Genomic DNA, 12,029 nt, shown 5'->3' on the forward strand with positions numbered 1-12,029 from the left:
ACAAGCTTTTAGCGTTTCTCACAATGAAACTCTCAAATTTCTCTCTCTACAACATTCTCTCTTATCCCCTAGCCATCTCTCAAGTTATCTCAAGTATTTTCCAACAATTTAAGCCATTAGAGGAAGAGATTTCAATCAATCTCTACTATAAACCCCAATTTACAGTAAAAATTAGGATTTTGATAGCTACCTCGAGATGCATACTCAAAGTTGAGGGCCTAGGACTTGAATTCCACCAGTTGAAATTGAGGAATTTCAAGGAGATTCAAGAGGTCAACCAACCAATATCAACTTTGGGGTTGAATTTATCTTTCAAGAAGTAGGATGAAGGCCAAACCAGGGGGTAAATTGGTTTGGAGACTTGTTAGCCAGTTTTGACAGCAAGAGGCAATTGGATTAGTAAAGGAGATAAGAGGATCTTAGTTGTAGTCCCTTCATGTGCAATATAAGATAAAGAAATACCGCAAGAAACACCAATTTTGGGGCCAACCGAATGTCCAATGTCTAAGATTGAAGTAGTAAAGTGTGCATTTTTCGTTTACATGAATTTTATGCTTGCTATAATTAGTGCTTAATCCGGTTATTTACTACCCTATCCGAGGAGGAAGACTAGTTTCACATTTCATTCCATTCAAGAAGACTATCAAGTTTCAACATATGGCTAGAATATCTATTAAACAAATCTTTAAGTATCATGGGTTACCACAATCCATCTTGGGTGATAGAGAGGCACAAACGACTAGTTTCTTTTAGAGAGCTCTTTTGGAAAGTTTGGATACAAAGCTTACTTTTTCTTCTTTTTATCATCCTCAAACAAATGGTCAAAGTGAGATAGTCAATCTCACAAAACTGGATATATTGAAGTACTATTGCTATCCACCCATTTGCAATAAAAGCTAAAGAAATACCGCAAGGGGTGTCAGTTTTCGGACCAATAGGATGTCCATTGTCCAAGATTAAGTGGTAGCCTTTGTATTTTCAGTTTATGTAAATTGATTACTTACTGTAAATAATGTTAAATCAAGTCATTACCACCCTACTAAGAAGGAAGGTTGGTTTCAATAGGCTGAAAAATGAGAGAGAATACTAAGAAGAGAGAAAATTCAAACTTCCATCGTGAGAAAATGAAAGAAATCAACTACTATCAATTGTTACAATGGGAATGGCAGCCTCTCTCTCTCTTTCTCTCTCTCTCTCTCTCTCTCTCTCTCTCTCTCTCTCTCTCTCTCTCTCTCTCTCCTTGCACAAGATTGGAATGACCCTTGCTATGTCTTGGTTAGCCTTAAAAACGTTTTTTCCACTTGCACGGGCAAGTTTTGCCAAGTTGTAGCCTTCCAAAATAATTTTCAACATTACACGATTTATTAATTTAATTTTAAGAATATTAATTTTAAAAATTAATTTAATAATTATCTATGGCTAAGAAAAAAATATGAGCATCTAACAATTAAATTGGCTAGACCAATTTATCACCCAAGTAATCTTAAGCACTCGTTAGCTCAAAATTGATATTAATCAATTAATTAATGTCAATTCCCTAGTGTCACCCTGATACTAATGGCTAATTAAGTGTTCTAGGCCAAGTTTTGATATCATGTACCACTATGGTATAACTTATCACAATCCTTGCCTTTGCCACCAATTGATATCTTTAGGTCTTGGGTTCCACATTGCAAATAGTTAACTTGCACCTAACATATGCAAGTCGCATTTGCACATTTAATTAACTTTAAATCAAAAGCAAGTGAGCTAGCAATAGCAAACGCAAGTATTTGGTGACTCTCTAACTAATAGAGATGGCTGGAAATAGTGTAGACAAGCTGAAAAGTTGCCACTTACAGCAAACACAAGGTCAAGAGGGCTGGAGATTGACTGCCAAAAGCCAAAGCAAGCTGGTCACCACCACAAACCTTGTATTGGCCACAAAAGGGTGTAGATAGTAGTCGAGATACACCCACCAACTAAAGGAGAACCTTAAATAAAAGCTATGGACAAACTATTCCTACTTATAGATTAATGGATCCTCCCAAATTAGAATTGGCTTACGGGATATAAACACTCTCTAGGAAAGTTTGGTAATAATTGAGTTTTGGGGACATAATAAAGAGCTAATCAATATATAATGCATTTTTTAGCTCAACAACTACCACACCATCTTAAGGCACATAATGTATTCCACATGAGCCTGCTCAAGCTAAGTGTACCTAACCTAGAGAATGTATCGGATGGCAGAGAATTACTAATGTAAACTCAAGGAATTCTCGAAATGCAACCTAACAAGTGTGAAGAAATACTTGTCTACAAATAACAACACAATCACACAACAAAGCATGAACTGATAAAGAACACAGTTAGGGTTAGGGTAACTTAGAGACAATGAACATTGAAGATAAATAAGGAATGAATGAATATATATGATACTCAATGCAACAATACACTATGCAAAGTGAATATTGACCCCGGAACTCCCATGTGTCTAGGAACGTTGGAGAGAGTGTTGTACTTTGATGGATCTTGAAACGCGGCAAACAACCTCAAAATGTGTACAACAACAACCAACGCCGATCTAGACAGACTAGATCAATACCAAATGGGACTAGAACAGCTCAAACAGTAGGCAGCTAGCTGAAAAGTGTTTGGCTGAGGTGGATTCTCAACTTCAATGAGAAATTGCTTGTGTTTGGTTGGTTTTGGGGTGGCAGAAGGAGGGAGAGGAGATTTGTTTGTTTGTTTTGAGTAATGGTTTGCACCCTATTAAGCAATTGCGCCTTGAAGAGAAAGGTAAGGGGTGGTCAAATCCAACACAACATCAAAACAAATAAGCTATCCCAACCACTCGTGGGTGTTGATAAAGAGGAAAAAAATGGTAAATATATGTAGAAACTGAGAATAGAGACTATTTAGGGAGAATATCATGAGAGTTGCCACGAATATGGTGGATCCAAAGTCCACGAATCCCTGACTAAAAAGGGATAAATGTGCACAAATGCATGTTTACAAGAACAAAATGTCAATGCAAGGGGTTATGCAAAGAGCAATGCAAGATATCATGCTCATGCAAAATGCTATGAAATAGTGTCACTTGGATAGTACCCTCGAAAAGAAATTAATCCTTCTCGACAAGGGTGGTAAAAAGCCTAATTAAGCACTAATTACAGCAAGAATAAAACTCACATAAACTGAAAATATACCACTTCATTTTGGACAATGGACACCTTGTTGGCCCTAAAACTGATGCCCCTTGCAATATCTCTTTAACTTGTATTGCTAGGGGTTGAAGTATACTGAGATACATCCTGATCTCCTTCGATCTTCAGTACCTCTTACTGTCCATAGTAACCAACAAGCCTCCAAACCAATTTGCCCCTTGATTTGCTTGGGGATTCACCTTTAATTTACTCCTTACAAGGCATATTCTGTCCCAAACTTAATGTTGGCTAATGACCTCTTGAAATTCTCTAAAATCCCTAAATTTCAGCTACTAAATTTCAAGTACTAAGCTTTGAATTCCAAGCACTCTTTTCAAGGTGGCTGATAAACCCTAATTTCTATTGGGTAAATTAGAGTTTAGCAGTAGAAATTCTTCAATCGCACCCTCCTGAGACTGAATTGAATTTGGCTAAGATCTCTAGAGGGAAGCTATGAATTGGTTGAGAGAAAAGAGAGGAAGATCAAGAGAGGGAGAGAGAGATTTCAAAGTTTCATTGCCAAATTTGGTAAAAATTTAATGTTGTCCAAGCTAATTGATTGACTGCAACCAAATCCACACTAGTGACTGGAGCTCAAAATGCAATCACCAACCTTTGGGATGATTAATCTTATTGTTGCTAGCTTGTAGAAGTCCTTGATCAATTGTTACCTACCTTTGATACACTCTCTAATGGCTAGAACAACCTCCACAATAGACACTTGCATAGCTTATGCCATGGCATCACTCCTCCCTTCAACTCTTAGAATGCTAGAATGAGGTTTCAACAACCTCTAACATTCCTTTCCCCTCTTCCATGGGAAAGTTTTGCCAAGTAATAGCCTTCTAATTCCATTTTTTAATAATGTTCAAGCCAATAAAATTAATATTTTAAAATTTACTATTAAAACTTAATTTAATTATTATTTCTTGCTTAATAAATTAATTATAGGAAGCCAACAAATAAATTGGCTAGAACAATTTGTCATCCAAGCAATCTTGAGCATTTATGAGTCCCTAAATTGGTATTCATTAATTAATCAATACCTAGTTCCTAATGTCACCAGTGGCATTAATGGCTAATAAAATGATCTAGGCCAAATTTTGACATCGAGTACCACCTAGTACTTGCCAAGTACAACTTATTATAACTTTTGCCTTTGACATCCATTGACTTCTTAAGGTACCCAATAAACAAATGAACTAATGTCAAGGTTGACGTATCGAGTGCAATCCGGCCGTGTAGCGATCAGCTAGATGTGTCAACACTCAGAAATAAGATCAAAGTGTTGGAGTTGAGAGTAAGATTCAAGCATAAGTTCCTACATCAACTCAGCAATAGCTATGGCATTTCTCCTCTTTCAAGAGCGAACTACCTCATATGAGAACCATCAGGGGCCAAGCTTGGGTTCTTGCCCTTGAACAAGTTCCCAAAAGCCTTGAGAATCCAAGACATGCTACATCAAATTTGACTATGTGGTAAAGTTAGACCCATTAAAATGAGTATCATTCATAAATGCACACTTGGCTAGTGCCGATGGATGGATGGCTTAAGGAGGAGGATACGTGAGTAGCATTAGAGAAAAAGGAGGATAACTAGGTGTTACATGAGGCATCGAAGTGCCTGGAATGGTGACTTTGAATGCATGCCCTAAAGGAGATGACTAACTTGTGGATGGTCCACATGTTAAGAAGGTATAAGAAGGCCCACTAGGTATCGTCATGTTGACAAACTATGTAGCTATCTAGGAGATGGGAGAATAGGGCAAGGCTTGAGATGTGCAGGTAAAATACCCTTGCTACAGAGAGGTTCCCAAGAATGGTTGGGTTGGGCAATAAACCCCCACCACCGGTGTACCTCCAACCTTTGGCTATGCAAAAGCAAAGGACCTAAAGGGATAGGATGTACCTATGTTGGAAGATCCCCCCAATGTGGTGTGTAGTTGTATAGGTGGAATGGTGAATGGTGAATGGTGAGGTGGAAAATAGTGTAAATGTAGATGTAGATGCAATGGAAGAGAAGGGTGAGATGGGTGGGATCTGAAATTGTGGTGAAGATATAAAACCAGTGAGCCTAAGATATGAAATGCGAAAGTTTGAGGCTGGAGCCAAAAATAGCAAAAACTAAAAGCATTCAAAGCTTGCAAAAGTTTTTAAAGACTTGGGAGAGATAAAACCGTTAAATAGATTTTCTAAAGCCTTGCTAATGAGGATCAAAAGAAAAAAGAAAACCTAGAATTTGACAAACAACCCAGGGGGAAGGGCGGGTTTCAGAAACGACGCCTCATCCTCACATCCCTTTGGATTGTCCATATGATCGGGACAAGGCACCTATGCCTTCTTTGATTTATTTCTTCCAGTTACTTGGCGTTTTCGCTTTCCCCATGGCCATAGATCTTTACAGTTTCTAGTTTGTTTCGATGCTCGTCATACTTAAATTGTCCTTTTGATTGTATTCTATCATCACAGTTGTGCTACATCGTCAGCTCTCTCTCTCTCTCTCTCTCTCTCTCTCTCTCTCTCTCTCTCTCTCTCTCTCTCTCTCTCTCTCTCTACCTACCTTTTCATAGCCACGATTCTGAAAGGTTGCAAGTTTGTCTGCGAAGAGCTTCAGAGATTCCGCATCCATTCGGCACAGTTGAGCTTCCCGCGCTGCCTAAACACATGCACAAAACATCCAGACAGCGGAACGGAGGAGAGGAAATACATGGGCAATCTTTTGTTGGTGCTTTGGGCTAACCTTGCTTCGTCGCACTTGAGAGCGATGGAGCTGAGTGAGGAAGTAGAGAGCAGAGACTGTGAGGCCGAGGAAAAGGCCCAATCCGAATCGGCCGAGCCCATGGAGGGAGTAAAACCATGCCAATATTCCGATAAGCACGGGTGAGAAGGCCACTGCATTAGCGGCCACGCGCCATGCCCTCGCATTCTCCTGAAAATACATAATTCCATACTCCATGTACCTATCCCGACTGGTCGAACCATCTTGCACAATTCTCCATGATGTATGTCTGTGTGGAGTAAGAGACTCTGATGGAAAAATGTCTGCACATCTTCATTTATAGTAGTACGACCAAAGATGTAACAAGCCAATCGCTAAGAGCCTCGCCACGCGCAAGTACGTATACTTGTTTGCCGCCGGAGAATACACATCATTAGTACTTGCGTTAGTGAAAATTTAATAAACGATACTAAGTCAGTCCATTGCGATTAATAAATGGACGATTGTTTAGTGGTTCGTAGTTCATTACTTGTATTATAATGGTAATGTTTAACTAAGTATGCTTTAAACTAGCTAATTTATTTAGTATAAATTAACAAATTTGTTAACTTAGTTTAATCGAGTGAGTTTAACTAACAAACCAACTAATTTGTTGACTTAGACTAACTAATTTGTTAACTTAATTTTACTAAGATAGTTGATTAATTATTCAATAAACTAATCAATTCGTTAACTTGGTTATAATATTTAATTATATTAGTTTGTTTATATTAACTAATTAGTAAACTAATCAATTCGTTAACTTAGTTATAGTTTGTTAGTATTAAACTAAACTAATGAATTCAATGAAAAACTTAGCTTTAATACTTAATTAGCTAATTAGATCAATTTTGTATTACTAACTAACTTGTTAACTAGCCTAGTTTAATACGTAAATAGCACTTTAACTAATAAAAGCATTTGTGTAGCCTTCGCCTTCATGTGGTCTTTTTCACGTTCCATGCTGCAATGTCCATCCATTTAGTGGCCATCCGTTTATGTGCTTCTAATGCCGTTTATCCATCCTATACCTATAAAGATGCCATTCCATCCATAAGTTAGGAGCTATCGTTCAATATGTTTTGATCCATGACCATTCAATCCATTTGCCCTTGATCCTCATCTAGGTCGTTCAATCATCAAGGTAAGTTAGTTTAGCTAGTACTAGGCCATTTTGCATTTATTTAATATGTTTCTTCGTGTTTCATATGTTAGTTCATTTGGTTAGTACTAGTCGTTCTTCATTTAGTTAATTTGTTTCTTCATGTTTTTGTTTCCATCCACCACCATCCAATCCGTTTCAATCTAGTTGCCATTGATCCTCATGCAGGCCATTCAATCATCAAGGTAAGTTCGTTTAATTAGTACCAGGCCATTCTTCATATAGTTAATTTGTTTCTTCGTGTTTTGTAGGTTAGTTCATTTGGTTTGTAATAGGCCATTCTTTGTCTAGTTGTTTTGTTTCTTCATGTTTCATTAGTTTATGATTAATAAATGATACTAAGTTAGTTAATTACAATTAACTTAGTTCAACTAAGTTAGTTAATTATTATTAATAAATTATACTACGTTAGCTCATTTTGCGATTAATAAACAAATGATTGTTTCATGTCTACTAGTTAATTACTTGTATCATAATAGTAACTATTTAAACGAGCCAATTCAATTAGTATAAATGAACTAATTTATTAACTAAGTCATTTAGTATAAACTAACTAGTTTGTTAACTTAGTTTGACTAAGCAAAATATAAACTAATCAATTTGTTAATTGAGTTATAATACTTAGTTATGTTAGTTTGTCTATTAGTATAAACTAACTAATTAGTAAACTAATCAACTCGTATTTAATACTTAAATAGTTCAATTCCTTATTACTAACTATTTTGTTAACAAACTTACTTAAAAATTTAATTAGTTAGTTTAAATCCTTATTACTACTTAGTTAAGTTATTAATTAACTAACTTAATGAATAGTTTAATTCCCTAATTCATTGATTAAACTTGTTGAATTAGTTTAATGTTGACCTTCTTTATTAGTTAGTAAATTCCTAGTTAACTAATTTAATTCCCTAACTATTTCATTAACCTTATGAATTAATTAGTTATAAGTTCAATGCTTACCTTCCTTATTAGTTATTATTATTAATTAGTATCTTATTGTGGCTTGGCCTATGTATTATTTAGTTTAGGTATGCATCATTACTTTTGGTATGTAGACATAATAATATTAATTAATATGTATTTGTGGCTCTAAGGGTTAGTTATGGGGATTAGTTAGGTGTTAGTTTAATTATTCAATTAGTATTAATACAATGAATTCAATTATAGCTAGTCAATTCGCAGTAATTTAGTAGTTAGTTACATTTAGTAGTAATTTGTGAATTCAATATTCAAAATAGTTTAGTAGTCAGTTAAATTTAATAGTAATCAGTTAACTCGATCAGTACTCGATTAGTTAGTTACAGTTAATTTATTCTTTGATTAATATTAATAAAATTAATTTAATTATAGCTAGTAGTATTATATTAATTAAAATTAATTAGTTGAATAAATTAGTTTATTCAACTAAATTACATTAATTCAGTTAGTTGAAGGAATTTATTAGGTTAGAGTACATTTAATTAGATCAATAATTGATTAGTTGAATGAACAAATTCAATCAAATTAGTTAATTCTACTAGATTATAACAATTCATTTAGTTGAATGAATTTATCATATTAGAGTACATTCAATTAGTTAAATCATTAGTTATTCAAACTAGTAATTGTTAGATAATCAATTAGATAGTTTTAATAAAATTAATTCATTTAGAAGTAATCAATAATTAGTTAAAATTTATAATAGTTAGTCAATTCATTTAGTTCTTGATTAGATAGTTATAATTAATTTGATTATTCGATTAATATTATTATTATTAGTTCAATTAAGGCTAGCAATGTTATATTAATTAAAATTAATCAATAATCAATTAGTTAAATGAATTAATTCAATCAAATTAGTTAATTCGATAAGGTTATACTATTCAATTAGTTAAAATAATTTATTAGTTTAGATTACATTTAATCAGAGCAATAATTGATTAGTTGAATGAATTAATTCACTCAAATCATTTAATTTGATTAGATGATATTAATTCAACTAGTTGAATGAATTTATTATATTAAAGTACATTCAATTAGTTAAATCCTTAGTACATTCAATTAGTTAGATAATGAATTCGATAGTTTTAATTAAATTAATTGATTTAGAAGTAATCAACAATAGAGTACATTCAGTTAGTTAAATCATTAGTTATTCTAGCTAGTAGTTGCTAGATAATCGATTAGATTGTTGTAATCTAATTAATTAATTAAGTGTCAATCAATAATTAATTAACTTTTATACTTAAAAACTTAATATAAATATAGATATGCTTAAGAATACTTTTAGTAGCTATATTGTTATTATTTTCTAGTATCAAACTAATAATTGTTTTACTTAAAAATAATATAGTTTACTCATTTGCTTCTATCTAATCATTGTAGGCTTCAATTTAGCAAAGGTAACTACAATCATCATACATACATACAATTTTTGACAAGGTTAGATTGTACATTTTGTCCTTTTTGTTGTCATCAATAGTAAAGGAAAGTAAAGAAAAGCAATGAAAAGTCCACACCTTCTCAAAAGATGGGGAATGACACCTTCGCTTACAATTATAAAACAACGAAGAGACTTGTGTCAGTTCTTCAGCATGTTGCTTATATAGCATGTTTATGTGTTCTTTTTTCTTACTACTTTACTTTTATAAAGTTATTAGTTCATTCCCAAATATAATGTGTTCCTAAAAAATTCAAGCATATAAAACACCACATCTCAAACTTTAATCAAGTAAATATTTGGCTTTAATCAAGTTCTTCAGCATGTTGCTTGTATAGCATGTTTATGTGTTCTTTTTTCTTACTACTTTACTTTTATAAAGTTATTAGTTCATTCCCAAATATAATGTGTTCTTAAAAAATTCAAGCATATAAAACACCACATCTCAAACTTTAATCAAGTAAATATTTGGCTTTCCAATTTATGTTTTGCAAGGTGATGTTTATCAATAGAACGTGTCAAGCTATGCAAGAAGTTTTTAACCAAATCTAAGTAGCTCCAATAACTTGTAGTTATTGTTCATGTAATGTATACTTTAAAAAGAGATGCCATTTCATTTTGCTTAGACATAGTTGAAGATATTTTGTGGTTTTTTCAATAACATAAATTAAGATGTAAGAGTACATTCAATCACAAACTTGTACTATTCTAATGGATAGACATCAATTTTTATGCTAATAAAATACACAACAATAATGGATTATATGGATATGCCAAATTATGGGACCTCATTAAGGTATTCTAGGAAAAGGAAAACTATGGCTTCTACGAAAACACAACTAAAACTATATGCTATAAGTTGGTATGATATACACAAATTTGAATTATCTTGGGCAATAGAATATGCAAGCATCATTGGCACACTAATAATATGTTCAACTAGAGTAGTCACAATGCATCATTAAACTATTGCCTCATACACAAGTAATAGATATACTGAACAAATGCAAGTTTCGACTGCTTTGTCAAGCATTATCGTTATTCTTGCATGTCGACAACACACAATTGACATCATTGTAACAAAATATGCACCATGTCTTGCAAACAAAGGCCAAAACAAGAACCTAGTGCTTTATTGCTAGACTACACAAAAAGGTTTCTTCATGTTGTTTGCTTGACAATGTAGTCCAACCTAGCCACCATCGACAAGCATTTGAAATGACTAATCAACATGAGTTTGCATGCATCATTCTTCAGTACAATAGTCAGCTTCTACAAAGAACAACAACATTTAAATCAGATAGCTTACTTGACAACACACTCATCCTACCCAGATATAACCTTGGGGAATGCATTATTTTTATCCTCTTTCCACTTAGACGTGGTGCACAGGATGGTAACATGTATCTTAATGAATACATCAAGATGCGCATGTTAATACTAATCTCTATCTATACCTTGCACAAACCTTATACCCTAATATTATACCAACTAAAACAAGTTGTATTGATTAAAAGCAACATGAGTAGTACTTGCTTACAAAGAGACACTGATAACTATAAGCGAGCAAACAAGATCATTTCCAATGAGGAAGTCTTCAGGCATATGCTTTGCTATAGCATACCTGCATTTATACCAAGGTCCCCTTCTTGGTATCAATGTTACTTGAAGGATCTTATTACAATGGTGGATGCATGGGGTAATGCCTCACTTTTTTTAACGTTCATTATAGATGAGGTGACTAGTACAAGGTGGGCTGAGATCATCACATTGGAAGCCATTGCAAAGGAATTTAATCCAAAATTTTGATGGAAAGATTATCGTATCAAGTGTGTTATATCATGTTTGCACACCACATTCCACATGTTTTTAAATCAATACATCATTGGGAAAGCCACTTGTGTAGGACACAGCTAGCATTATGTGATCATGTACAAGATTTAGCATAGGGGCTCATTGCACACACATGTTATCCTATGGTTGCAAGATGCAGATATTGAGAATATAACAAACAAGATCTATGAATATATTATGTTAAATGATTATCAATGCAATTCAACACAAAAACTAAGAGCCCTCGTCTTGGCAAAACAACTTCATAAGTGTCATTATACTTGCTATATAACTGGTACTAACGGGCATGGAAAATACAAGTATGGATTTCCATTTGCGGCAATAACAATCTTGAACCAACAATAGACCTTGAAACCCAACGGTACGTCTACTACCGTCCTAGAGATGAGCACCGCAATGTTTGTGCCATATCGCCTAACATTACTAGTCTTGTGGGGCAAGTAATAAACTTATCCATCTCATTCTACTTATTGAAGTACGCATTGAATCAATGGGTGGATTAAACATTTGGATAGAAGATGCCAAAAGGCTAAGTTTGCAAGACTTGGATTCAAACAAACCAAAACTAGTCTTGACCGCAATACTTTCTAAGCCAATATCTCCCACCGAAATGGCATTAAATTATATGTAAATTCCAATACTAACAAGA

The 12,029-nt window shown here is 33.9% G+C and overlaps 1 protein-coding gene across 2 annotated transcripts in view; it reads right to left on the minus strand.

The window, feature by feature from the left end:
* The window catches only part of LOC148015661 (synaptotagmin-5-like), a 63,646-nt gene extending 57,326 nt beyond the window's left edge, over positions 1–6,320 (minus strand). Inside the window, exons 1-2 of one of the 2 annotated variants that reach the window (XM_087664884.1) lie at positions 5,928–6,320; positions 5,748–5,843 (exon numbers count right to left, since the gene is read on the minus strand). In XM_087664884.1, the coding sequence (XP_087521010.1) occupies positions 5,748–5,843; positions 5,928–6,143 (312 nt within the window). In that variant the 5' untranslated portion in view covers positions 6,144–6,320. The remainder of the gene's footprint in view (positions 1–5,747; positions 5,844–5,927) is intronic. The other variant, XM_087664883.1, reaches the window with a different exon arrangement.
* Between the last annotated feature and the right edge of the window lie 5,709 nt (positions 6,321–12,029).

Source organism: Lygodium microphyllum, chromosome 24 (genome assembly GCF_053477565.2).
Source record: "Lygodium microphyllum isolate KBCC chromosome 24, Lygodium_microphyllum_v1.1.10, whole genome shotgun sequence".
Lineage (NCBI taxonomy): Eukaryota > Viridiplantae > Streptophyta > Polypodiopsida > Schizaeales > Lygodiaceae > Lygodium > Lygodium microphyllum.